The 26,145-nt window shown below is 39.5% G+C and overlaps 1 protein-coding gene across 1 annotated transcript in view; it reads left to right on the top strand.

Annotated features, from left to right (window-relative positions):
* Positions 1-504: 504 nt before the first annotated feature.
* CRYBG3 (crystallin beta-gamma domain containing 3) overlaps positions 505-26,145 on the top strand; it is a 129,107-nt gene continuing 103,466 nt past the window's right edge. The window contains exons 1-2 of the mRNA XM_023216027.3: positions 505-849; positions 21,593-21,659. Coding sequence (XP_023071795.2) covers positions 701-849; positions 21,593-21,659 — 216 coding nt within the window. The 5' untranslated portion in view covers positions 505-700. The remainder of the gene's footprint in view (positions 850-21,592; positions 21,660-26,145) is intronic.

Genomic DNA, 26,145 nt, shown 5'->3' with positions numbered 1-26,145 from the left:
CGGAACGCGCCGGGAAGTGGTGACCGCCTGACAGGTACCCCCAGCTCCCTCCCGTCGCCCGGTCCTGGGCTAACGCGATTTCGCCCTCAGGGCTGGAGCTGTCTCTGCGGTAGCTGCTTCTTAGCTCCCAGGAAGTTCGGGGCGCCCCGTTACTGCAGTTTGCCAAGTGTTTTCACAAACCTTCGTTCCTAAACCTCTTTCAAAAGTCTGGAGAAAACTGTTCCTGTGCTCTCACTGTAGGATAGAAAACACAACGGTCACAGAAAGTAATTGAAGGCAAAGCTCAACAGGCTGCAGCCTGAACCCTTTTGAGCGGGAAGCTCGAGCCTAGCGTCGCTCGCTAGGCGACACCCCTCAGGCTCTCAGGCCGGCGCCTTCTGGGGACCATGTCGCGCTCCGGCGGTGGCGGCTGCGCCCGGCTCAGGGCGGTGCCGCGGCCGCTGGCTCCTCCTGGGGGTGGGGCGGGCCGCGCCGGGCGAGGGCGGGAGGAGGAGCAGCCGCAGCGGCTTGAGGAGCTGCAGCGCTAGGAGCGCGTCGCGTCCGCATTTCTCCCGCCGGGGAGAGACTGAGCCGCGCTGGCAGCTCGCGTCCAGTCGATCTGCCCTCGCCGCATCCCGCGGCGCCCGGTCGGGCTCCGGGCACCAGGCACCACCTAGGTCGTTCCCTGCAGACGGCCCCGGGCCAGCGGCCCCCTCGGGAAATGTCCAGCGGCCGGAGAAAGGGCAGCGCCCCCTGGCACAGCTTCTCCCGGTTCTTCGCTCCCCGAAGTCCTTCCCGGGACAAGGAAGAGGAAGAGGAGGAGAGGCCGGGGACGAACCAGCCTCCAGCTCCAGGCCGGTCCGCTGCCAGGTGGGAGTCGCGGAGGAGGTCGCGGGGGGGCCCAGCGCGTACTCGCTAGACGAAGGCTCCCGGCCTGACCGCCGGCAGCTGGCCGCTCTCGGGCCAGGCTGCAGTTCGGTCGCCACTTTCTGTTCTTCTTCCTCCATTGCTAAAGTTTCCTCCTCCTTGCCCCGTTCCGGTGCCGCACCACTCGCCTCTCCTCTGCAGGTTAAATCGGGCAGAAGTTCTTGCCCCGCGGCCGGACGCATATCCCCCCGATCCCCGCCTGGCTCTGCGCTCTTCCTTTCCCACCTTCCCCTGCCGGAACGTGATTGGGTTCCCGTTCCACACACGCTCGACTCTCCAAGTTCTGTGGCAAAAGCGATTGCCCCGGCGTCCCGCCTGTAGTAATGGGAAACACTTGTGAGCCGAGCGGAGCCCTCAGCCAGGGGAATTGAGGGCGCGATCCCAGCACCACTTGTGTGGGAGGAGATCGGGGCAAAAGTGGAAAAGGTAAAGCTTTGGGACGTCACCCCCTCAGCTACGATGGTATTTTGCCATCTTATTTAAATTTTCTCAAAATGATTTTTAAAAGGAATTGTGATAATGCGTTCCCAAGACTTTCACCAAAGTGGACTGGATATGTAAACGACGCCACCCTTTATGTCTCATCTCTCCTAGAAACAGCTGCCTCAAGTTCCCAAACAGATTCTGGAAATCAAGTTTCCAGCTGTCTTGGTTTCAGTAATCAAAGGATACCCTTTCTCTGTAATATTTTAATCTTTCCTTCACTTTCCTATGTTCAAAAATCAAAAATTTTTAGACATGCCTCATTTAAATGCTTATTTCTGAGTCTTTTCATCCCCCTGAAGAAAGAGGGGTTAAGTAAAATGCAGCTCGCTTTCTTAAACTTATGAGAGGATTACACTATCTCCTCCCGAGAAGGACACACTCCAGAAAGCCATGTTTACTTCGGACTCAAGATTTCCTGGTGGGCTTAAAAAAAAAAAAAAATGGATAGGAAACAGAACTGAAAGTGAGCCAGTTCCATTAGTATTCAGATTTTGTGATGTGATTTTGGTCGTTTTTGTGTTCCTCAGTTTACCCGCTTGTGAAACATTTTCATTATGACCGTCTGTTAATCACATGCCACATATTTCCAAGAAAGCTCCTACGATAATTGAGTGGTTAATCTCCTGGGACATTTCAGCTATTATTGCTCTGACTGTTGAGAATTTAAAATTCAAAGTTACACAGTGGTTAAAAATAGTTTTGAAGTCTGACAGATCTCATCCAGGGTGTCAGCTAGTTCTACTGGTGTGGGCAGGCAGCCTGTGGTGCCTGCCACCGCCGTAACAACACTAACAGTCTTGGATAATATGAACGCAGCCTGCAAGGAAATCCCAAGTAGGCTCAGCAAAGTTGGGGACTTGAAAGTCAGTGTTAGAAAGGAATAAGCAGGTCAATTTCAGGGTCATGTCAGTAATGGCCTGAAATCCTACTGGCCTCTCCACCCCATTTTCCCTTTTTAAGGCACTTCTCAATTCTGATTTCTTTAGCTGACCACTCCAGCAGCTAGTTCCTTGTTTACCTACCACTTCTCTATTCTCATCATCTCCAGATTGGCAAAACTGTGGCTTTTCAACAATTAAGATTTTAATTGTGCTTATATCAATGCTAATTTTGTTCTCATCGTTTTTGGAACTTGCCAGGTGTTAGGGGGATAGCAGATGACCCCTTGTGTGGGTGTTTTACTGTTTTAAATGAGCTTACATCTTTCATTTCAAGGGCATAAACAAACACAAAGCCTTTATTGAAAATTTAATAAAACAAATGGAACCGCTTTGTAGTAATGAATGTCCCAGTAACACAACACCCTGATGTTAACAAGATTGGAAACAGAATTGCCATTTGTCACTATGATCTTATTTCACAATGAAAGACTGTTTTGGCTGTTTCTCTTTGTGGGCATAAAAACTTGTGTCATTATGAGAGCTGGATATACCTTCTGTAGAGGTGATTTTAGATGAAGAGGAGTCAGTGCAACAGACAAACAGGGTTGGTGTGGTAGGGACATAAAGTGTAAGAAAAAGGATTCTTTCTTTAGGAGCTATAAGAAGCTGGGAAGACCACTTGAAAACATTAATATGAATCCCTATCATATGTCTGGCACTTTACAAAGTACTTTCAATAATATTATTAAACATGACCTTTGACCAAACCTATATTATCAATATCCCCATCTTACTGTAAAAAACAGGGTTAAGGAAACTTACTGAAAGTTATGTAACTACTTTTCAGTCAGTGAACATGGTATCAGATGTGCCTACAATTCTGAACATGTAATAAAGGTTATTGTCTGCATTCCTGGCTTTTTGATGTACTTGAAAGGAAATGCACTCTCTAAAACCTGTGTTTTGAAGTCTCCTTTTTGCATCCCCAGTGTTGATTTGCATGAATTTTTTAATGTAACATGTACAAATATAAAACAAAACATAAGTTCCTTAAGAACAGAATTCCTTAACAGTTTCTTAAGTACAAAATTAAAAAATAAACTAAAACATAATTATGAGACCCATAAAAGTAGAATTTACAACATCCTGAAACTGTTTTCTTGGTTACTCACAAAATGCATACTGGGACAATCACCAGGTCTTTGGGGATTGGCCATGTCTTGATATAGGTCTTCCAATATTTTACTGCTTTGAACCATAGGAAAATCTTTGTTTTTATGGTGTGCTGTGAGTTATATGGGCTTCAGTTGGTGAGAACACTTCATTATGTTTTCTTTGTTGCTGTTCTGATCTCATTAATCTTACACAATTAAAGAAGGCCTATTAGCATCAACACTATTGTATATCCCAACTTAGGCATGAGCACTCAAATTGCTTGATAGTACTCATATTAGGTGGTTGACCATTTCCAGGAAATGCTTATATTAATTTATTTTAGATGATATAAAAAGGAAAACTGCAGTTGAAGTTATCATAGGAAACTCCGAAACTCCCAGAGTTCTGTGGATCCTAGTTTGAGAATCACTGCTGCAGTGTTAAGCCCAGTTTATAAGTATACAAGGAATGGACTCATTAGAAGTGATAGGGCAGACCAGGAAGTGCTTCCTGATAGGGATGATTTTAACTGGGTTTTCAAGGAATTGGTGATGTTTCTATACAAAGAGAACTTAGAAAGAGAGAGAAGAGGGAACACGTAGGTATTCCAGACTGAGCAAAGGCCTGCAAGGGGTTTATGATCTGTTAGGGGCTATATACATTAATTGGACAGAGTGAAAGGAGCAGTAAGAAAGTTAGGTTGGAACCGGGTCAGAAAGGTCTCTAGACAAAGTGTTTGGCTCTAGATGTAAGGCTCAGAGAATTTTTGCAAAAGCCTGTTATACAGATATTGCAAACTTGGAGGAATTCCTGCTTTATTTTATCTGCTTTGAGAAAATGATTGCTCAACTTTGTTTCTTGGCTGTATCATGCATGATGGACCTGTTTAAAATGAGTTCTGTGCAATGTTTGTAACTGTGAAGAGAGATGGTAAGGTGAGAACAGTATTTATCAAGGGCTGACTGTGCACTTACTCCTGGGCTGGGCACTTTTACTTGCAACATACCATGTAAATCTCACACTCAGCATGAAAGGTTGGTCCACTTATTACCATCTGACAATTGAAGAAACTGAGTTTGGGAGAGCACTCGGGTGGATGCTATGGGCGTTTTGAATGGAACAATTCTTTGAGCTGGACTCTTTTGTCCTTTGTAAGATGTTTGGTATCCATGATTCCACACACTAATTGCCAGTAGCATCCTCTGGTTATTGGGATAACTGAAAACTCCTCCACCCAGGTGGGTGGGAGGGAGAGTGGTACCACTCCCAGTGGAGAGTGATTTACCCTAAATCATGAGAGGAGGTGAGAGGTGACATTTGAACTTAGGTCTCTCTAATGGACTCCAAAGTTCTGGTTCCTTTTTTGACACCATCCTGTCCACCACCCTTCTGAACTCTGCTCCTTCAAAACATATTTGAATATGTGAGGCAATTGGATTGTTCCTTACTTTGTTCTAGAATGGGTGACACTGTGGCCAATTTCAGATATATTCCTTTTGGCTGTTACTTTGGCCAAATACAGTGTCATTGATGAAAAGAAGGTGAAACAGGATTACTAGGCCCAAGGTCAGGGGCTGTGTCTTCATCTTTGTGTGCTCTTCATCTTTGTGTGTCTACCAGGTGACTAATTTGGGAATTCTATTTTTTGCTGTGAACATTCCTTGGAAATGGACTCAATTGTATGTTCTGAATGTGTTAAAGTTGCAAGGATACCACAAATTGACCTGCAGTAAGTTTATGTAATCAGAACTTCTAGCTTTATTGACAGTTATAACATTTTTAAATTTTTTTCCTCATCACAGTGGAAAATATGTAAAAAGGGTAATAGCAAGTTTTGTAAAGTAAGAGAAAATATTCCCTCAGGACAAAATATTTTCTATCCAAAGTTCTGATGAAATATACCAGAACCCAGATATAAGAAATATTAGTTACCAATTATTAAACAAAATAATAGCAACACACCGTAGGTGGTTGTAAAATTAAGGAAAATAATCCAGGCTGTATGCTGAAAAGAGGAAATCAGTGTGAAGTAAAAGTTAAGAAGGTAATACTTACTTTGAGTCTGTTCAATCCATAAGTTAAAGTGGCTGCTTTGTGTCCCACATGGCTCAAAGCAATGTGGATATAAAAATAAATGAATGACCAAATATGCTTCCTAGAATTCACAGATTAATGGAGGAGATAAAAGTGTACATCTCGGTTCTTAATATGAACTCAGTATAAATCAAACACATCTTTGGAGTGTGTGACTTGTTTCGTTCAGAGCATACTTAATGTTTCATGAATGTCATACATTGTATGAGAACTTTAATTGGGCTTTCAAAATACGTTCTCACATTATTCACTTTTCTCCAAGCATGGTTTGGTTAGCTTCCTTTGCCAAGCCAGCATAGTGAGGGAAACATGATAGTAACTGCACCATCCAGGTGAATGGAAATGCTGCCCCTTGGTTCCTCTTGCTCTCCTCCTTGACCCTGCAGGCTTCGCAAGTCCTAGACAGAGGCAGAAAAATGCATCCTTTCCGGGATCAACATTCCAGATAAGTGGCAGTGCTTACACAAAATGACTTGATGTTGTTAGAGAACAAATCGAAGTTTTTCAACTAGTAATAAGTCATTCTTAGTGTTTATTTGGCAGTTTTACGTGGCCAAGTAATGGTACAACTCCATCCAGCAGGACTTCCCTGAATGTTTTCCTCCCAGGAGTTTCTAATTGGAAGTATGCTAAAGCACTGAAACAACTGCTTAACCAAGTGTGTGTTTGTTTTCTTTTTTCCTGTCAATTAATGATGACAAAACCAAACTACCCTTTATTAAGGCCCTACTCAGATCCAAGCCCTGAGCTTGGAACTTTAAAAATATCAAATCACTTAATCCTCAGAGCAAACGTATGAGAGAGGTATCTTTACTGCCTTTTACAGATATATAATTTAAGGTTTCAAGAGGTTCCGTAGGTAATCAAAAGTCTCACAATATTGGTAGTAGAGTCAAGAGTCAAATTTTCCTTCCTGAATTCAAAGCCTACACAGCATTATGTGACAGCTTCCTCCGCTTAACTTGGGAAGACTCGTAAAAGAAGGCTGCCTTTAGAAAATGGTTTGGAATGGAAATAAAAGACAATGGCATGCAGCTGGACATCTGCCCAGATGGACTGGGTCAGGGCTATGGACAATCAAGAATTATACTCCTGACAGTTGGGAGAGGAAAATAAATGTATACATTTATGCAGATTATAGATTTATATTTAAATACAAAAAAAGGGTCAGTCCTTCAAAAGACAGTTTCAAATGGAAACTATAGCAAGATACCATATTCTACCTATTTGATAAGCCACACTCCAGTTTGATGTGGGAAAGCTGGAACTCTCATACACTACTAGTGGGAGGGTAAATTGATATACCACTTTGGAGAGAAATTTGACAGGACCTATCAATATTGCAGATTCACATACTCAGCATTTCTTCTCTGGGAATTCCACTGAACATGTACAGTTTGCAAACAGGCCAAACGTTGCCTATAGAAGTTAGTCATTGCGGCATTGTTTTAATAGCAAAAGATGAAAAATAGAGTAGAATGCCATCAGTTGTGGACTCATTGATAAATCATAGTACATCCATATAGTGAAATATGATGCAGCTGCCAAAAAGAATAGGAAAGCTTTGTTATGTACTGTTAAGGAAATATCTCCAAGATACATTAAGGAAAAAAAAAAAAAAAAAAAAAAGGCCAGGCGCGGTGGCTTATGCCTGTAATCCCAGCACTTTGGGAGGTAGAGGCGGGTGGATCACCTGATGTCAGGCATTCGAGATCAGCCTGAACAACATGGTGAAATCCCGTCTCTACTAAAATACAAAATAATTAGCCAGGTGTGGTGGTGCTTGCCTGTAATCCCAGCTACTCCAGAGGCTGAGGCAGGAGAATTGCTTGAACCTGGGAGGCGGAGGTTGCAGTGAGCCAAGATCACGCCATTGTGCTCCAGTCTGGGCAACAAGAGTCAAACTCCATCTCAAAAAAAAAAAAAAAAAAAAAAAACCCTACAACGAATTGTGTATAGTATGCCCCATTTGTATATACAAAAGAAGGGGATATGAAATCTGTTACTAGTGTTGTGTAACTTATTTTGGCGGTATGGGGAACTGAGTGAAGTGATGAGAGGCAGGAGAAAGACTATCTTATGCCTTTGTACACTTAAAACTTATATGAATTACCTATTTCATGAAGTAAGAAAAAGACTGGATTAAAATCTGGTGAATATCTGTGGTTAAAAGAAGGGAAAAAAAGAGAATTTATGATCCTGAGTTGGCAAAAATCCTCCAAAGAGAGAATGCGCTACATGAACTTATTCAAGTGAGAAAAATTTCGGTTAAGGATATAAATAAATAGAAGTAGTTCTTGTAATGCAGAGTAATTTGATATTTTGATACTTTGTACAAGTAGGAGTGAGGCTTTTCTATATTTTTACTCTCTAATGTGAAACTGGGTAGAGTTGACACAGCCACAAATGTATCAACATAAGTCATTTTTATGTGGTCACCTGTCATCCCCCTTGACCTCTCCAGTATGACCCAGGACAGGTTATTAACCTCAGAGTCTTTCGTGATAAATCAAGGGAGTTGATTTTCATCTGTAAGGTCTCTCTCAGCTTTAGCATACCAGCCAAAACTCCATGGGCTATTAGGTGTGTACAAAATTGATATGCCTTACAATTAGAAAGATTTATTTTTTTTGGGAAAAGTCACATATGAAAATGCTTTAGTTAATCCTCCATGTGATCCTAACATTTTGGTCATTTGATTTGAAAGCTTCACCTATGTTTAAAACGAATTAATTTAGTGTCGCTGTGTCAAGCACCAGTCTAGGTCCTGGGAATCCAGCAGTTAACAAGGTGCAGCATTGTCTTTGCTTTAAAGCACTGATGCAGTTTTGTGGGGAAGGCAGACATTCACAAATCTTTCTTTTCACTTGAAGTAAGTACCAAGGTAACATGTAGGGGACTGTAGGAGCATTTAACAAATGTGAGCCCATCCTTGAGGCCCTCAGAAGAAACTTTTAATCTCATTTAAGCTATTTCTCCCGGAACATGTGTCTAAGTAATGTCTTTCTGTTCTTGATTTATAAACTTTGGACAATATATATTGACTTCTGGTTATGGTAGATGAGCACTTAGCTATTTTATACCCTTCCATATCTCATTACTTATCCAGCCAAAATAATCATTATAATATAATAGATTAAATAAATATGTAGCTGTTGTTTTCTGCTAAGCCAAGTGCTGTACTATGGTTACTTTCTTTGTGTGATATTTTATTTTTCATGGAGTAAATTACCTAGTTTTTCATTTTCTTATTGCTGCTACTTCTAGGATGCACAAATACACTGATAAAACCACCACTTTCAGTGTTTTTTCTACATCATTAAATCACATCTACCAGTTTACCCCATGTCTTCCAAGACCTTTCTCTTGGTCTCTGTGTCTTCCTGTAATTTGTGTCACCTAGTGGTTCCCAAGCTTCCTGCATTGATCTCTACTACTCAGCCCTATGTGAGAGCACCTATTTTTTGACCTCATGTATTCCTCTTTCTTGGTTAACTCCCCCTTTTGTTGGCATATATCTAACAAGAAAGGGTGCATCTTAGATAATTCTTTTTTTAGTCTTTGCACTTCTGAAAATACCTTTTTCTATTCTAGTAAATCATAGTTTGGGTATAAATTTATAGACTCAAAATTACTTGGACTCAGATTTCTGAAGACATTTCTCTATTAGCCTTCTCTTTAATTCTGGATTGTTGAGAAATCTGAGGCTAGTATAATTTCTGGACCTATTTTCGTGATTCATTTTTTCTCTGCAAATTTTGAAATCTTTTTCAATGTAGACTCTATACATGCACAGTAATGAACCTTGCACAGTGCCTTTTTAATTTATTTTGCTGGACAGTTGGCAGGCTCTTTCTCTTGAGAGGCTTATATCTTTCGATTTAGAATGGAGAGTTTGGCTCAAGCTTCCTGTGTGTGGTCTGTGCTTTCTATACTTTTATTCTTGGTATTCCAGAGTCTGGAGGCTTCTCTTTTTAAAAATTGCTAGGCTCCTGCCAAATGTTATAATTTGGAGATGTGAGTTCACTAAGAAATCAACTGACAAGAGGAAGATTAATAGGAGAAATGACATAGAAATTTATTAGCATGCAGGGTGAAAAAAATCACAGAGTGACTACCAAATATCCCAGTAAGGTACAGATGCTTATAGGAGAGAGGAAAGTGGATGATTTTAGGGGAGTAGTAAAATGATTTTTACGGGAACTCAGTGAGCTTGAAGAACATAACAAAGGCCTGGGACAAAGTCTGTTGGGCCCACGGAACAGACAGTGGTTTATGACAAAAGTCTGTTGAGATATTATGACAGACTTCAGTCTTTCTTCTTGTGACGTGAGTTCAGTTAATGAAAACTAGGGAAGGGACTAGAGGTAATTGTTTTCTTCTTTGATGGGTCCAAACTTTAAGCAGATAAGAGAACTTCAGAGAACAGAACTTCATTCTGTGCTTTGGGAGAGACAGAGGAGCAAAGACAACAGACGAAGGTGGGGTTCAGAGAGACCTTGAGGCTGCTCAGTTCAGTATGTCAAAGTGCCTTATTTTGGGATATGGGATTCTGAGATTTTATCTATTCTTTTTTGTAAAATAATTATTGATACATAATTATTGTACTGTTTATGAAGTGAGTATATGTGATATTTTGTTACATTCATGCAATGTGTAATGATCAAATCAGGGTTTTTAGGATATCACTTCAGCTTAGCACTTCACTGTTAGTGCAGGAGGGAGATTAGCGTTAACAATAATATATTATAAAATAGCTAGAAGATAAGATTTGAAATGCTACCAACACAAAGAAATGATAAAAGTTTTATTTATTCTAAATTATATTTCTGCCTGTTTTTCTTTCCTTCGAAAATCTCATCTGTCCTGAATGCTGTTATTCTTCATCTTTTTTTTTTTTTTAACCTGGTAGCTTATTTCCTCTTATTAATTGCTTTACCATCATTTCCATGGGACAGAGTTAAACATGTTCACCTATACTGTTTTGCCAGAAATAGCTAGAAAATCTCTGCAATTATCATTGTTGCCAAACTTTTTAATTCTTTGAGTATAAATTGAACTCCATAACCTAACCTCTCAATGATGGCTATGAGGAAATAATTGCTTGCTCATGGATAGGAAGAATCAATATTGTGAAAATGGCCATACTGACCAAAGTAATTTATAGATTCAATGCTATCCCCATCAAGCTACCACTGACTTTCTTCACAGAATTAGAAAAAAACTACTTTAAATTTCACATAGAACCCCCCCCCAAAAAAAGAGCCCATGTAGCCAAGGCAATCCTAAGCAAAAGGAACAAAGCTAGAGGCATCATGCTACCTGACTTCAAACTATATGACAAGGCTACAGTAACCAAAACAGCATGGTACTGGCACCAAAACAGATATATAGACCAATGGAACAGAACAGGGGCCTCATAAATAATGCCACACATCTACAACTGTCTGATCGTTCACCAACCTGACAAAAAACAAGCAATGGAGAAAGGATTCCCTATTTAATAAATGGTTTTGGGAAAACTGGCTAGCCATATGCAGAAAACTGAAATTGGATGCCTTCCTTACAGTATATACAAAAATTAACTCAAGATGGATTAAAGACTTAAATGTAAGACCTAAAACCATAAAAACCCTAGAAGAAAAGCTAAGCAATACCATTCAGGACATGGGCATGGACAAAGACTTCATAACTAAAACACCAAAAGCAATGGTAACAAAAACTAAAATAGACAAATAGGATCTAATTAAACTAAAGAGCTTCTGCACAGCAAAAGAAACTATCATCAGAGTGAACAGGCAGTCTACAGAATTAGAGAAAATTTTTAGTCTATCCATCTGACAAAGGGCTAATATCCAGAATCTACAAAGAACTTAAACAAATTTACAAGAAAAAACAACCCCATCAAAAAGTGGGCAAAGGATATGAAGAGACACTTCTCAAAAGAAGACATTTATGCAGCCAATGAACATATGAAAAACTCATCATCACTGGTCATTAGAGAAATGCAAATCAAAACCACAATGAGATACCTTCTCACATATTATAATGGCGATCATTAAAACATCAGGAAACGAGATACTGGAGAGGATGTGGAGAAATAGGAATGCTTTTACAATCTTGTTGGGAGTGTAAATTATAAATTAGCTTAACCATTGTGGAAGACAGTGTGGTGATTCCTCAAGGGCCTACAACCAGAGATACCATTTGACCCAGCAATCCCATTACTGGGTATATACCCAAAAGATTATAAATCATACTACTATAAAGACATGCACATGTATGTTTATTGCAGCACTGTACACAATAGCAAAGACTTGGAAACAACCCAAATGCCCATCAATGATAGACTGGATAAAGAAAATGTGGCACATATACACCATGGAATACTATGCAGCCATAGAAAAGATAAGTTTTTGTCCTTTGCAGGGACATGAATGAAGCTGGAAACCATCATTCTCAGCAAACTATCACAAGAACAGAAAACCAAACACCACATGTTCTTACTCATAAGTGGGAGTTGAACAATGAGAACACATGGATACAGGGAGGGGAACATCACACACCAGGGCCTATTGGTGGGTTGTCAGGAGGTATCTCGGGGAAGGATAGCATTAGGAGAAATACCTAATGTAGATGATGGGTTGATGGGTGCAGCAAACCACCATGGCATGTGTATAGCTATGTAACAAACCTGCAGATTCTGGCCATGTATCCCAAAACTTAAAAGTATAATAATAATAAAATTGCTAAAAAATCACAAAACAGAGGTTTTCTGCTGTCATAGTCTGTGTTGTGTGCTATAAAGGAATACCTGAGGCTGAGTAGTTTATAAAGAAAAGGGATTTATTTAGCTCATGATTCTGATGGCTGGAATGTTAAGATTGGGCATCTGCATCTGATGAGGGTGTCAAGCTGCTCCCAGTCGTGGTGGAAGATACAGGAATCACTTGGGAAGAAAGGAAACAAGGGGTCAGGAGGTGCCAGGTTCTTTTTAACAGCCAGTTTTCGTGGAACTAACAGAGTGAAAAATCACTCACCACAACTCCAGGGAGGGCATTAATCTATTCCTGAGGAATTCACCTCCATGACCCAAACACCTCCCACTGGGCCCCACTGCCAACACTGGGGGTTGAATTTCAACATGAGCTTTGGAGGGGACAAATATCCAAACCATAGCACTTTTAAGTGCTGATTTCAAGTAAGGTGTTGGCACAAAAATATAACGCATTGTAATAGGCAGAATTCCAAGATGGACCCTAACATAGTTACAGAAAACAGTTAAAGAAAAATATTTTATATGTTATTTATAACAAACAGTACAAATGGCAATGTCAGAAGTGACGTGAAAATGGTATTTGGGTGGTCTCACCAATATTTGTTTTATGTAGTTTTTAGAAGATATGCTAGAAATTTTTCTTTCATATTAAAATTTATACAAAAGTGGTTGCTACCTCAGTGGCAGATCATAAATTTCTTGTAACTACCATGCTTCTTATGACAAAGAAGGAAATATTTTGAATTTGATGTTTTAATAACTGGGGACAGATTAGGTGAGATGTAAACTCTCTTGCCTTTTATTGTCTTGTCAAAGCACAAAGGCGCATTCACAGGCTGGAAGGATGGCATTGTGCTTTTTATCAGTAAAAGCTGAAAATGTGAACTGTAATAATGGTGTTTCATTGTTCTAAGTAGGCAAATAAATTTTTGGCAATGTTGCATATATTATGATACAAAGGAATTAACATTAGGTAATATTTGCAGTATTTGTATTTTGTTATTTAATTGCTTGCATTTTTTGCACTGACTTGTTTTTGCTTTCTTTTTCATCAACTATGCTACTTTGTATTTTTTTCTCTTTTTGATAGTAATATTTGCTTTTACAAAACAGGTATAAAATTATAAGAGGACCAAAAAGCAAAATCACACTCATAACCCTACCCACTCAGAAACATATATCATTCTTTCAAATGATTCCCTATGGGTTTGTCTAAGTACGTCTTCATGTCTAAATATTTTTATAAAAGTACAAGTTCTTCTTCAAGAGTTTGGAACTTGAATTTTTTTCACTTAACAATAGTGCTGTAACATTTCTGACAATAATACATTTATTTATATGTTGTAAAAATAATTTAAAATTGAATTATTAGAACAACTTAGTTGTGCCATCACTTTTCAGAATCTTGTTTGCATATCTAAATGTGTCTCTACTTACATAGGGTTGTATTCTAATGGGGAGGGAAGAAAATATCTAGATTAATATATAATATGCTTTGAAGTAAAAATAAAATGGAGAGGGATAGGGGCATAATGAAAGTGGTGAGTCCAGGTAGGGTGGTCATGAAAAGTGTCTGTATTGGGTAGCATTTAAGCAAAGACCCAGGTGATATCCGGGAGTGGGGCATGAACAAGTCTGAGGAAAGAACTTTCTGGGCAGAAGGAACATTCAGTTAGAAGGTCCTGGGGCACAATCATGTGGCACAGATGCCAGTGTGGACAGAGATACAGAATTAGAGGAGGAGTGGGTGTTAGTGACATGGGGAAGAGAGCCAGGGACCAATGAGGTAGGACTTGTTAGTTCATAGTAAGGAGTTGAAATGATGAGTTTACTTTTGGAAAGTATCACTGGGCATGTGTTTATATGTTTTTGTAAATGTGTTTTTATATTCACATATATATTATCTGTTTATCTGTGTCTGGAAGAATTTACAGAGGAGGAAGGATTTCAGTTGGAGGGGAGGTCAGCCCAGGTCAGATTCTGGGGAGCTTTGCGAGGGCACAATCTCGGGTCTCCAGTTCCCTGTCCTCAGAACAATTTGTTGAATGATATGTGAATGAATGCTCCATTTTAGAAAGCAGCTAAAATACTGTCGTGAGTTCACATCACAGCAAGAGATTCAGGGTATTGAATCTTGTGGGGGTGAGTCAAACATTCAGAATCTGAAGGTTATGAGGTGGATGGAGAACTTGGGGAGAATGGAGCAATCACTCACAGCACATGTATGGTAGACAGCTCAGGACATCTCAGACGTACTGAGATTCTCAGTCTGCAGCCTGTGATTTAACTGTAATTATGGGTCTTATTTTGGGGGCATGAGTTGGGGGACGGGAAATAAGGCAGCCTCAAGGTAGATACATAAATTATAGGAGAGGACCGACATTATAGAGAAAAGGAGTGTCAGAAGTCTCAGATTGTGAAGCAACAGAGCCTCATAATCATGCCTACCTTTCCCCTCTCCTCCTGATTTTTCTCTAGAATTTTGAAATCATTCAACTGCCAGATGTTTGGGCTAAAATACATGCTGTTTGAGTGCCTTAAAATTGCAGCTTTTAGTTACCTTTTAATTTGAAGCCCAGAAATAGTGCCGTAACCACCTGTTTTATATTCTGTTAATAGCCATTAAAAAAATACAAGTACCACTCTACTGCTGGCAGACACCATTTGTGAATGGACAGTTTTCCAGATGGTGGTTTGCAAATCATTGGTGTGGAACTCTATCTTTTTTCCCATATCTTTGGACCTGCTGGATGGTGCTCCAGGCCGGTGCACAAACGTCAATTTAATCCATAATGTATCTGCAGTATAGCTTTGACCAAAGAAAATTATAGAACTTGTCACGTGAGACTATGTTTCTAAGAAAAATATCCCAAGGGTAATGCAGATGCCATGGCTTGAGCAGACCCTTTGAGAGAGTGTGAGGATGAAGTCTTTGCTGTATTTAAGGACCCAAAAGAGGGCCAAGAGGTGGAATCTGAGGGAATAGAGGGCAGGCCCAGAGCGAGCCTCAGTCATTTTGAAATAAGGAACAGTAGACATTTCTGCCTCTTTGTTATAGTGTCCTCATGCTAGTTTTGATCTAAGTTGGTTTCTTGGCCGTAGTCTTTCTCATCTTTTACCAGAAAAGCCTCAAGTTTAGTCTACCTGTTTTTTTCCCACCCGTTATTCTGTTGTAGAACATAGCAATGTGGGATTTTAGATCTGACAGAGATCGCATATCAGCTGGTCTGAACCTTTTTAATTTACATGGTTGTAAAATCAGATCCAAAAACGTTCATTTTGACAAGTGCATTTTGTCCTCAAGGTGCTGTCTCTGAAACAGACAAAAGTTCATTCTGAGTTGTCGCAAAGCATTTTACTACTTACGACAGCGGGAGAGGGAGTGGATGGGTAAAGATCTCCTCTTGTTCTGCATTATTTTTCATTTAGTCCAAGGGAAAGTCTCACCTGGAAGACTGGGGTATTATTTGATCACATTTTAAGGGAAGGATAGGTTCTGGCTACTTTTAGGACTTCATCACAGGAGGTGGGTCAGGTGGGCTGTGTGGTGAGGAGGAACATGCTAGGAAGGAAAGGCCTAATGAAGCTGAGGTAGAAGGAGAGGTGCTGCTGAGTGGACCAGGCTTTTGGAACCAGCAAAGTTTTATGGTAGTGGGGGAAGATAAAATGATGGGGAGATTTGCCCTGATTCTTTTTCCCTGTTCTCAGCAGTATTGCTGATTCTTCTACTGTATACCACACCTCATGTAGTAGAAGTGAAAATCTCAAGTGGGAGGATATTTTCAGGCAGCATCAGTTTTGAGTGGGGTTGGAAACAAAGGAGAGAAGGTAAATCGGCCCTGGAAGTGGAGAAATGTCCCTGTGGACAGAGGGTTGGGGTGTGCTGTTTAGATGTAAGAGCATTCCCAAATTAGGGACTACCTAATGTTAAGTGACCTCATATTTGGGGGTGCTCTAAATTGCTGCCAGTGATGGCATTAGCACCAAAGATCGCTTCCTCTCTCAAAATGGCAAGAATTCATAGACTCTGGCATCCATAGAGAAGTAGATAAGCCTCCAGAAGACGCTTACGGAAGCTGTATTCAGGTCTTTACCATTTCCAGATTTTCCTGATGCAGTCACGGTTATGTGTGAGAGAAAGGCATAGGAGGAGGAGGTGCTCAACAGGTGCTTACAGGAGGAGGGGAAAACTTTACTCTCCCTTACACCCTCCACTGAGCATACCTTTGTTTCTGTGCATCTGTCCTGTGGCCATCCAAGAAGGTGTTTTCTTACCTCGTGAGAAATTGACTCTGAGAGAGGCCCGGAAGCTTCCCTTGTGCTCCAGTCTGTGGTATGGACTGAACGAGGGGAATTTTTTCCTTCCAGGTCCCACCCTATACTTTCAGTGCTATATGTGCTTATTAGGGCAACACTGCTTTTCTGGATGGAGGAGCTTTGCTGAACAGCATTGTTGGAAAATGGGTAGTGTTTTCTAAATAATTGTTACCTAATCTTTAGCCACACTTAACATATTTAAATAATAAGTGGAGATCCTCCTGGTCAGATTTTTCTCTTCCCTCTACATCTATCAGTTGTTGATGTCAGCTAAAGATAGAGAGGCTCTCAGACCATTGTTTATCAAGAATGGGGTCAGAGGGCCACCTGCATTAGAACAACCTGGGGTAAAGAGTGATTTGTAGCTCAGAATGTAGTTTCCTGGACCCCGTTCCAATTGGATTCCTTGACAGTCAGGCCCAGAAATCTGTTTGAGAAACGTAGATACCCCAGGTAATTCCGATGAATACAGACATGAGTTCTGAAAGAATGAGGGCAAGGACTTGTCTGGTTTGTACATTGTGCAACCCCCAGCACCAAGAACGGTGCCTGACACATACATGTGTGCACTACTAGTTTGTTGAGTGGGTGAGTTCTTCCGCCCAGTTTTCCGCTGCTTGTCTGCTATTGGTTAGGGAATCTTGTCATAATTTAATTTTAAGAAAATAATATATCTTCAGTGACAGGTTAGAAGTTCTCCTTTATGTAAATTATTTGAAATTTAGAAGGTTAAAGTGATCCTTTGTTTGCATTGCCGATGAAAAATATTTTATTTCTGGTGCAGAGTCACATAAAGGCTAAATAACTATATGTTGGATTCATTTTCAGGCATGGTCCAAATAAAGTTACTTGAAAGATGAGAAGCTTTTATGTTACATTGACCTTCATATTTGAGCTATTTTGAAAGATTAATTCTTAAAGTTCTGTTAGCTAAGATGAGGCTATTTAGAAATGTAAGGTGGTTTTATTTGTGCCTATGTGTGATTTTGAATTCTGCTCTTCACCTCCTGCCATGAATAAAATGTCTGCTTTCTAAAAATATTCCTAATTGAAATACCCTGGGTCCCAACGGGGGTTAAGTTGTGAGCAAACAATAGGAATGGATTGTGGTCTCTCATGAAGTTTGAGGTGAACATGTTTCTCTCTCCTTGGTATTTATTTTTTAAGAGACTGAAAATATCACCCCAAGCCTTTTGAGCCCTTTTAATTTTATTTTATATTATATTTGTACTAAGCTGACATCTGAGTGTTCACTGTTTTTGAGTATATTTAGCTACTGTGTTCTCATTTTTTGTGTGTTTTGTTTTATTTTTAAATCAACTGAAAATGACCTTGTTCTTGTTGAGTGATTTTTTCCCAGCAGCCCCACTCCCTACTTAATGGTTTTAGAGAAGTATGTTGTAGGATAGGAATGGCTGGCATATTCTTTCAAGAGACTTATATGCTACCTCTTTGAGAAAAAAAGACTGATGTTATAATTATATTGTTCCCAATGTAACAGTGTTTTCTGATGAAGGTAAGCAGGCACAAATAGAAATATGGTTATGGATTTTTTTTTTTTTTTGAGACAGGGTCTCACTCTATCACCCAGGTGGAGTACAGTGTCGTCCTGAATAGCTGGGACTACAAACGCGCACCACTATGCCCAGCTTTTCTTTTTTTTTTTTTTTTTGTCAAGACAAGGTTGCCATGTTGCCCAGGCTAGTCTCGAACTCCTCATCTTAAGCCATCTGCCTGCCTCAGCCTCCCAAAGTATGGGGATTATAGGCCACACCGCACCTGGCCTGGTTATAGGTTATTTTTTAAAAGTCATCTAACAAATACTATTTGAGTGCCTTCGTGGTGCCGGGTGGGATGCCAGGCTCTGGGATACAGACATGAATGATACGTCTTCTGAATTAATAAGTTTATATTCTCATTGGGAAGATGGACAACTAGCTGTTAATGATAAAGAGTGGCAAATATGTGGGAGGTATTGCTGCATGCAGTGAGAGCACAAAAAATACAAGTAAAACCAGAACTAAGCTTAAAGGATTTAGAGTTGATTAGGGTGGGGAAGGATGTTGCAAGCAGCAGATTAAAGTGATTTGTAGGTGTGCAAACTTTGGTATATTCTAGTAATGTCAAGTGGTTATAGGTAACAGTTATATCAGGAGCTAGGGCATGAATAATGTTATCTGTGCTAAGAATGTTTCATGTAGCAAAGTGTTGAAATTTTAATAAAAGCAATGATTTTTATCAGTCAACCAAAATTTTAAAATATATTGTTTGCTTTAAAACTCAACACATTTTAAAATTTTGGTTTAGTAATAAGAATCATGCAACTTAAAGGATATAAGGGAGAATTTTAAGAAATATCAAGTAATATTTATTTTGGTGATTTTAACTTACATTCTTCCGTTGTTTGCTCAATACTTACATGCTGATTTACTGCTGTATTTTTCTGGAATTTGTATGTGTGTCTGTAGTTTGTACTTGGAAGTGATTACTGGTACTTGAAAGGACTGAGTTCTGCCATAATCTCATGAACTTAGCTGCATTTTCTGGAGAGCTTTTATATTAGAAAAGAAACCTTTACCGTTTCATTTACAGTCTTACGCAGTAGGTTTATAGAAAATCCTGTAAACACACCAAATGAAGCAGAATTTCAGGAATCCTGAAGCATGAACTAGGAGACTAAAATTAGATGTTGTATGTTTACATAGTTTTTAGGTAGATTATTCAAAATAGATTGTAGTTAGATCACTTGTCGAGGTCAGCATTATACTTAATTATACCCCAAATCTTTATAACATGATCTTTTTATATGTATTTGCCAGTTTGTTTTTGTTAATTTAAGCTGAAATAGACCAAAATCAATTCACATTTACTTAAAAAAAAAAATCTGAATTGTAAACAGCCTTTTGGCAAAAGATAAAGACTAGTAAAATAGAAAAAAAGAGATAAGAACTTATTCACTTTTAAAGAAGCAATTATGAGACATTCTTATTTTATACATATGTACAGGTTGCAATTCTGTATTATACAGTATTTTCTATTGTTCTTGATTTTATTCCTGAATTGCCCCACAGGATTTTTTATGTGTTTAACACACAGCTTATGTGTTTATATATATATATGTGTGTGTGTGTGTGTGTGTGTGTGTGTATATATACTTTTTCTATTGACATTTAGAAGCTTTAAGGATCTGTCTAGCTCTATCTGTTTGGTCCATGTGTTTGTGCATGGAGTATTGGACTTAATGACATTTTAATCCATTGTATTTTCCAGGTGTTCATGATTTATTTTTTGTTTCCATCTTTTGACCATGACCATTTGTTTCTTGGATACTGTGCATAATAACATAGACTTTTATGGATAGAAAATCTAAATGGCATAAATCGTGTCCTCTCTTTCCATCTGATCTGCTTTGGGACGGCCTTTATTTGATCTGAGCTATTGATACTTCCTCCTTTCCAGGCCTTCCACCACCAGTGACCACTATTCGACATCTGGCCCACTCTCAGTCATCCTCCTGCTTATGCTTGTCCCCTCCTTGAAGGCTTCCCACTGCATGTAGGACAAAGGTCAGATTTTGTAACAGGTCAGGCCTGGTCTTCATAGTCTGGGATCCACTAATTTTTGGTCTCAGGCTCATCCCTTGGAGGATTACCTCTGTCCTTCGCAAGCTCTGTGCTCCAGACATATTAAAAGCAAACAAATAAAACTTGGTTTTCAGAAAATGCCTGATTCTCTGTTACCACCTGCTTTTGCACTTCCTCTGAGGGTACTTTACTGAGCAAGTAGAATTGGTTGTTCCTTGTTTCTTTTATGCTTCATAGAATTTTGTTCATTTAGCAATTATAACTCTTATGAAACTGTATTGTTAAGGTTTATGTATTAGTCTCTCCAACTAGACTGAGTTTTGCAAAGAACCTGACATACTCATTTTTATATCCTTAAGGCTAAGCACAATCCTTGGCATATGGTAGAGAGTCAATAATCTTTAGAGTGAAGCTACTTAATTTGTCTAGTATTATGAAAGTATGAAAACAGGATAATGTTTAAAAAGAGATATAAATATTTAGATCTGGAAGCTGGGCGCAGTGACTCATGCCTGTAATCCCAGCAGTTTGGGCCAAGGTTGGAGTATCACTTAAGGCCAGGAGTTCAAGACCAGCCTGGGCAACATAGTTGAGACCCCCATCTCTACAAAAAATGAAATAACTGGGCATGGTAGCATGCACCTGTAGTCTTAGCTACTTAGGAGGATGAGCCAGGAGGATTGCTTGAGCCCAGGAGGTTGCAGTGAGCTATGATTGCACCACTGCACTCCAGCCTGGGCAACAGAACAAGACCATCTCTAAAAAAGAAAAAAAAATCTTAAATGTGTCTTGGGAAACTAGTTTATAATGACATCCCAAAAGGCATCTGAGGAGGTATTCCAGACTAAAGACAGAAGTAACTATCTGGGAAATCAGATTGTAAGGTGCCATCTGGAACACATTTGGGGCTAGATAAGCCTACATCTATTTTTGAGTATTCCCAGAATTCACTAGATAGACCTATATGTTTATAGTGATTTGCTGAATAGAAATGCATTCTGTTCCAAGTAACACCCAGCATAGGCATTAAAAAAAGATCTGGCTGTGGGGAACCTTCACATAAATAATATCTTAGAGTGCTAGCACTTACCAGTGTTATGAAAGTAATACACAGGTGCTCTTTTGTTCAGATATAACATTACTGTGATGTTGATTATTTGTGTAAGAAAATATGAGGCACAATGAGTTCTCACAAATATCTGAAGCCTAGATGAACATTTTTGAATGCATTTTTTGAGTTTAGAGATTCAAATCAATATATTCTTGGTATAACATGGTGTATCAGTCTTTGGGCATTGAAGATAAAGGACCTTTCAGTTTAGGTTTAAATACGGAAAACTTTTAGTTTAGTAATTTTAATTTCAAAAGAAACTGTGGTTTTTATTTTTCAGTGTTGAAAATGAGCCCATGAGCACAAGTCAGAAAAAGGAAAATGTACTTTCATCAGAAGCAGTAAAGGTATAGTTTTAAATTAATATTACTTTATATCAAGTAAATATCTTAAATTACTGTTAATTCTTTTAGATTCTATCATCTTATTTTACATTTCAAAAAGAACACTGTATAATTGCTTTTTGTGGAAATCCAGCCCAGCTTTGTCGGACACTTGCATCGGGAGGTGGGATGGGGGTCTGGACGGGGGGGAAAGGCTGTGAGCAGGGAGTATACAGAGTGGTGTTCTTGGCTTTGCCACTAACCCAACGTGTGATCTTCAGCTGAGGCATTTAACTTCGTTTTTTTTTTTTTGAGACGGAGTCTCGCTCTGTCGCCCAAGCTGAAGTGCAGTGGCCAGATCTCAGCTCACTGCAAGCTCCGCCTCCCGGGTTCACGCCATTCTCCTGCCTCAGCCTCCCCAGTAGCTGGGACTACAGGCACCCGCCACCTCGCCTGGCTAGTTTTTTGTATTTTTTTTAGTAGAGACGGGGTTTCACCGTATTAGCCAGGATGGTCTCGATATCCTGACCTTGTGATCCGCCCGTCTCGGCCTCCCAAAGTGCTGGGATTACAGGCTTGAGCCACCACGCCCGGCCCATTTAACTTCTTTATGTCTTTGTTTGCTAATCTGTAAGTCAGATTACATGACCTCCATGGTCTTCTTCCTAGGAAGTTCTGGAATTTATGAGTTTTCTGAAATGTTGCAAAGTAATAGTGCTTTTGGAGGGTAGAAGTTAATAATCTGTTTCTACATACCATTGCTCTGTGTTAGGTGTGTTTTGGTTAGCTTGCATGTCATTCTTGGCTTCTCTAAGAGGACAAGCACAAAAAGTAGATAAACTATACACCTACATAGGGAATTCTCCATGAGTAGTTGAAAATCCTTGAAAACCACTAAACCTTGTGATCTCTCTTTTTATTCAAAAGTGATTTTCTAGAAATTTGATGTTTCCAATTCTAGGTATGTGATCGCGTTTTGGTAGCTACCCCACAATCATGGCTTTTGGTCCCAGTTGCTTTCTTTTCACATGATTTGTGACAGTCAAGGAGAAAATTTGAATCTTCTGGGAATTTCAGAATAAATTAGCTTGGTCAGTAGAAGGACTAAAATGTCATCTCAATTCTTCATGAGTGATATGGGCACTTTGTAATATTTTTAAAAACTTTATAATGCCCAGTGCATTACACATTATAAAGACAAAGTTGTTTTAATTCTTTATTTCTGCCTTCTCCATTATAATAAAAAAAATATTGAAAGGAAAAAATAAAGATCACCTTGCTTTCCTTTCTTCACTCCTTTGTGAGTCTGACGACTAAATCCTCCTCCTGGTGGTTTTATCATGTATCTCACTTCTCTTCTGCAATCAGTTGCTAGCCAGCCTACTGGTTTACCATTGTATGGGCTCCATAGCTGCTGCTGCTTTTTCAGTTTGTACATGATCTGAGTTTCCCTACTCAAGACTTTTACTTCTAATGCAATAAACGAAACTTGCCCTTGTGTTGTTTCATAGGAAGGCTGTTACATCTGAGATCTCAAACTTCCAAGTTTCTTTGGTTATCAGCTTTTGTCATTCCATCTCTTAATCCCTTGTTGCCTCTGTACTCACTCTTGACCTTTACCAAACCTTCCTGCTTTCCTTGCTCCCTTTTCTTCTCTTAGTCTCTGCTTCTTTCCCCATTTAGCCTATACCTGATGGTTTATTTTAGCTATACTTTCACCTGAATAAATCTCTAGTGTTCAAACTTGAATAAATTCAGGCTCTTATTTCCAGTAGTGCTGTTTTCCACCTACAGAGGCTCTGAAAGTTACATCTTTGTGGATTCAGTAAATATATTTGGCAAATAGAATAGCTGGGCCTCTATGCTAACAATCTTTTCTGTCCATTCTTAACATCTTGTTTTGAATGCCGAGGATAATTTAATTTTGGCATCTAAGCCCCTAAGTAAATACCATGCAGTCATGAGACTGTTTCTCTTGTGATTTGAAGCTTATAAGCTTACTTATATACGGAAACTGCAGTTATCCCATAATAGAAAGGATACCGTGGCACTTTTTCTGGGGTATCCTGTGCATTTTGGCTCATGTAACTTTTAAAAAACCCTTCTGGAAGCTACTGGTAGGATTTCTTCAACCTAGCCACACAGACCCAGTTGTTCAGGGACTGCTGCTACCAGACATCATAACAAATACATATTTTGGTAACATAACCTAAATTTTATAGTGCTTTCTGTGATACGAGAAAAAATGTACAGTATTTCCCACTTGATCAGAACCATAACAGATTTATGTAAACATAACCTTATATAGTCTTCTTTTTGTGTTTGACCTTGAGATAGCCAGTGATGATGTTGAAGATTGTTGGTTGCAAGACAAGTTTGAGCTACAAAAATTAATTGTATTTTTAAACAATTTTAGATTATGTTTTATATTAACTTGGGACATCATTAAATTTTTGATTGTTAAAATACCACTTACATTGCTACACAAATTTTGCTATTTTGCTAACATCGGTGGCTACTTCTAACATTTGCCTCTATTCTACTGGAATACGTATTTTATGTTAATAAGATTTTTATATCTAGCTGGAGATGCTTCCAGAAATTTAGTCCACATTCTATCATTGTCTTGTAACCTTAAACTCTTTCTTCATTCACATCTACTTTGTGTTATGCCCTGCTCTCTTCTACCTATATCAGATGAATATTTATCCCTTTCTCCCTTATAAGGCTAAATTCCCTTAAGCCCCCACCTTGACTATACCATGTGCAGTGGTATTGGTGTCCTTACTTTACTGCCTTTTCTTGGGCCTTGCCTTGACTACTGCTAAACATCCATCTTCACTGGCTTCTGATTTGCATCAGGTCTGTTTCTGTTTAAATATATAAAATTAAAAACAATGTTTTTGTTTTATTTTTGTGAGTCTGGTTTCCTTTCCTTTTGGTCTGTTATTTTACTTTACTCCTACCTTTTACCTCAAAATTCCTTAAGAAAGTCTGTCTTAAGCATTGTTCAATTCTTAATGCTTTCTGCTCTGATTCCTGTTTCTCTTTTAGTTCCGTCTGACATAGGAAGCCTGGAACTGTGTCGGGCACATGTGTCGTGGATGCTCAGTATGTAGTCGCTGATTGAATGAAAGCTCTTCCATGAAACCAGTTACATTCATGTTCACCAGTGACCTTTTGCTGACCACATTCAGTAACCTTTCCCTGGTTCTCATTCTATTTAACCAATTGAAACACATTTTTTCCAAGTCTTTCTCTCCTTTTTAGAAATGTTCTTTGGTTTATTTTTGCTTCTGTGATATTGTCCTTTCTTGGTCCCATCCCTACCTCTGGCTACTTCCTTCAGTTTCAGTCACTGATTTCTTTTGGCTAAATACTTTTTCATGAAGATGTTTCTCAAAATCTTCAGTTCTCCTCAGTGTCAGACCTCTGAAGTAATATCTTCCAATCTTTTGGTGTCATCTTTTGGCTCCTGTGTCTTTCTTTACCTGACATCCATCTAGAGCTCCAGACTTGATTATCAGTGTTTCCAGACATTTCCCTATGGATGTCTCTTTGATCTCAAATTCAGTTTCTCCAAAAGCCTTAATATCTTCAGATTTTTTTTTTCAGTTTTTCTGTTTTTATTTTTTCTTGGGCGTGTTAGTGGTGGAAAGTAGGGAGGATTATCTTACTGTTTGGGTGAAGGAAGAGCCCTTGGGCTCAACTTTTCTATTTGAAGATTTTCAAGCAAACTCTTAGTTTTAATCCCATGTCTGACACTACCTTAAGTGGTACCTAGTGTCTTGAAATCCTAAGTCATTTCAGATTGCCTATGTGATGGATTGTTTTGTTCCCCTCAGGTTCAGAGTCCCTTTTTGCAGTCACTTAGGTAGAAGCTTTCTCTGCTCATTTACTATGCATCTGTCTGCTTTTGCCTTCCTAACCTTTTCTGAAATCTCTTGCCTGCTATATCTGGCCATTTTTGCATTGCTATAAAGAAATACCTGAGGCTGGGTAATTTATAAAGAAAAGAAGTTTCATTGGCTCACAGTTCTGCAGGCTTTACAGAAAGCATGGCACCAACACCTGCTCAGCTTCTGGTGGAAATCATAGCAGAAGGCAGAGAAGGAGCAGACATGTCCCATAGCAAGAGCGGGAGTGAGAGAGAGGGGAAAGCTGCCACACGCTTCTAAACAACCAGATCTCACGAGAACTCACTCACTATTGCAAGGACAGCACAAAGCCATCCATGAGGGTTCTGCACGCATGACCCAGGTACCTCCCGCCAGGCCCCTCCTCCAACACTGAGGATTATATGTCAGTGTGAGGGGGCAAACATTCAAACTGTATCACCAGTTATATCTGTTCTCTTCTTGTCTTTGTACTTATAACTAAAAAACAACAACAAAATAACACACCCTTGCTGGCTGGGCGTGGTGGCTTACGCCTGTAATCCCAGCACTTTGGGAGGCCGAATCACAAGGTCAGGAGATCGAAACCATCCTGGCTAACACGATGAAACCCC

Source organism: Piliocolobus tephrosceles, chromosome 2 (assembly GCF_002776525.5).
Source record: "Piliocolobus tephrosceles isolate RC106 chromosome 2, ASM277652v3, whole genome shotgun sequence".
Lineage (NCBI taxonomy): Eukaryota > Metazoa > Chordata > Mammalia > Primates > Cercopithecidae > Piliocolobus > Piliocolobus tephrosceles.
Note: the sequence above shows the minus strand (reverse complement) of the source record. Positions and strands in the feature narration are given on the sequence as shown.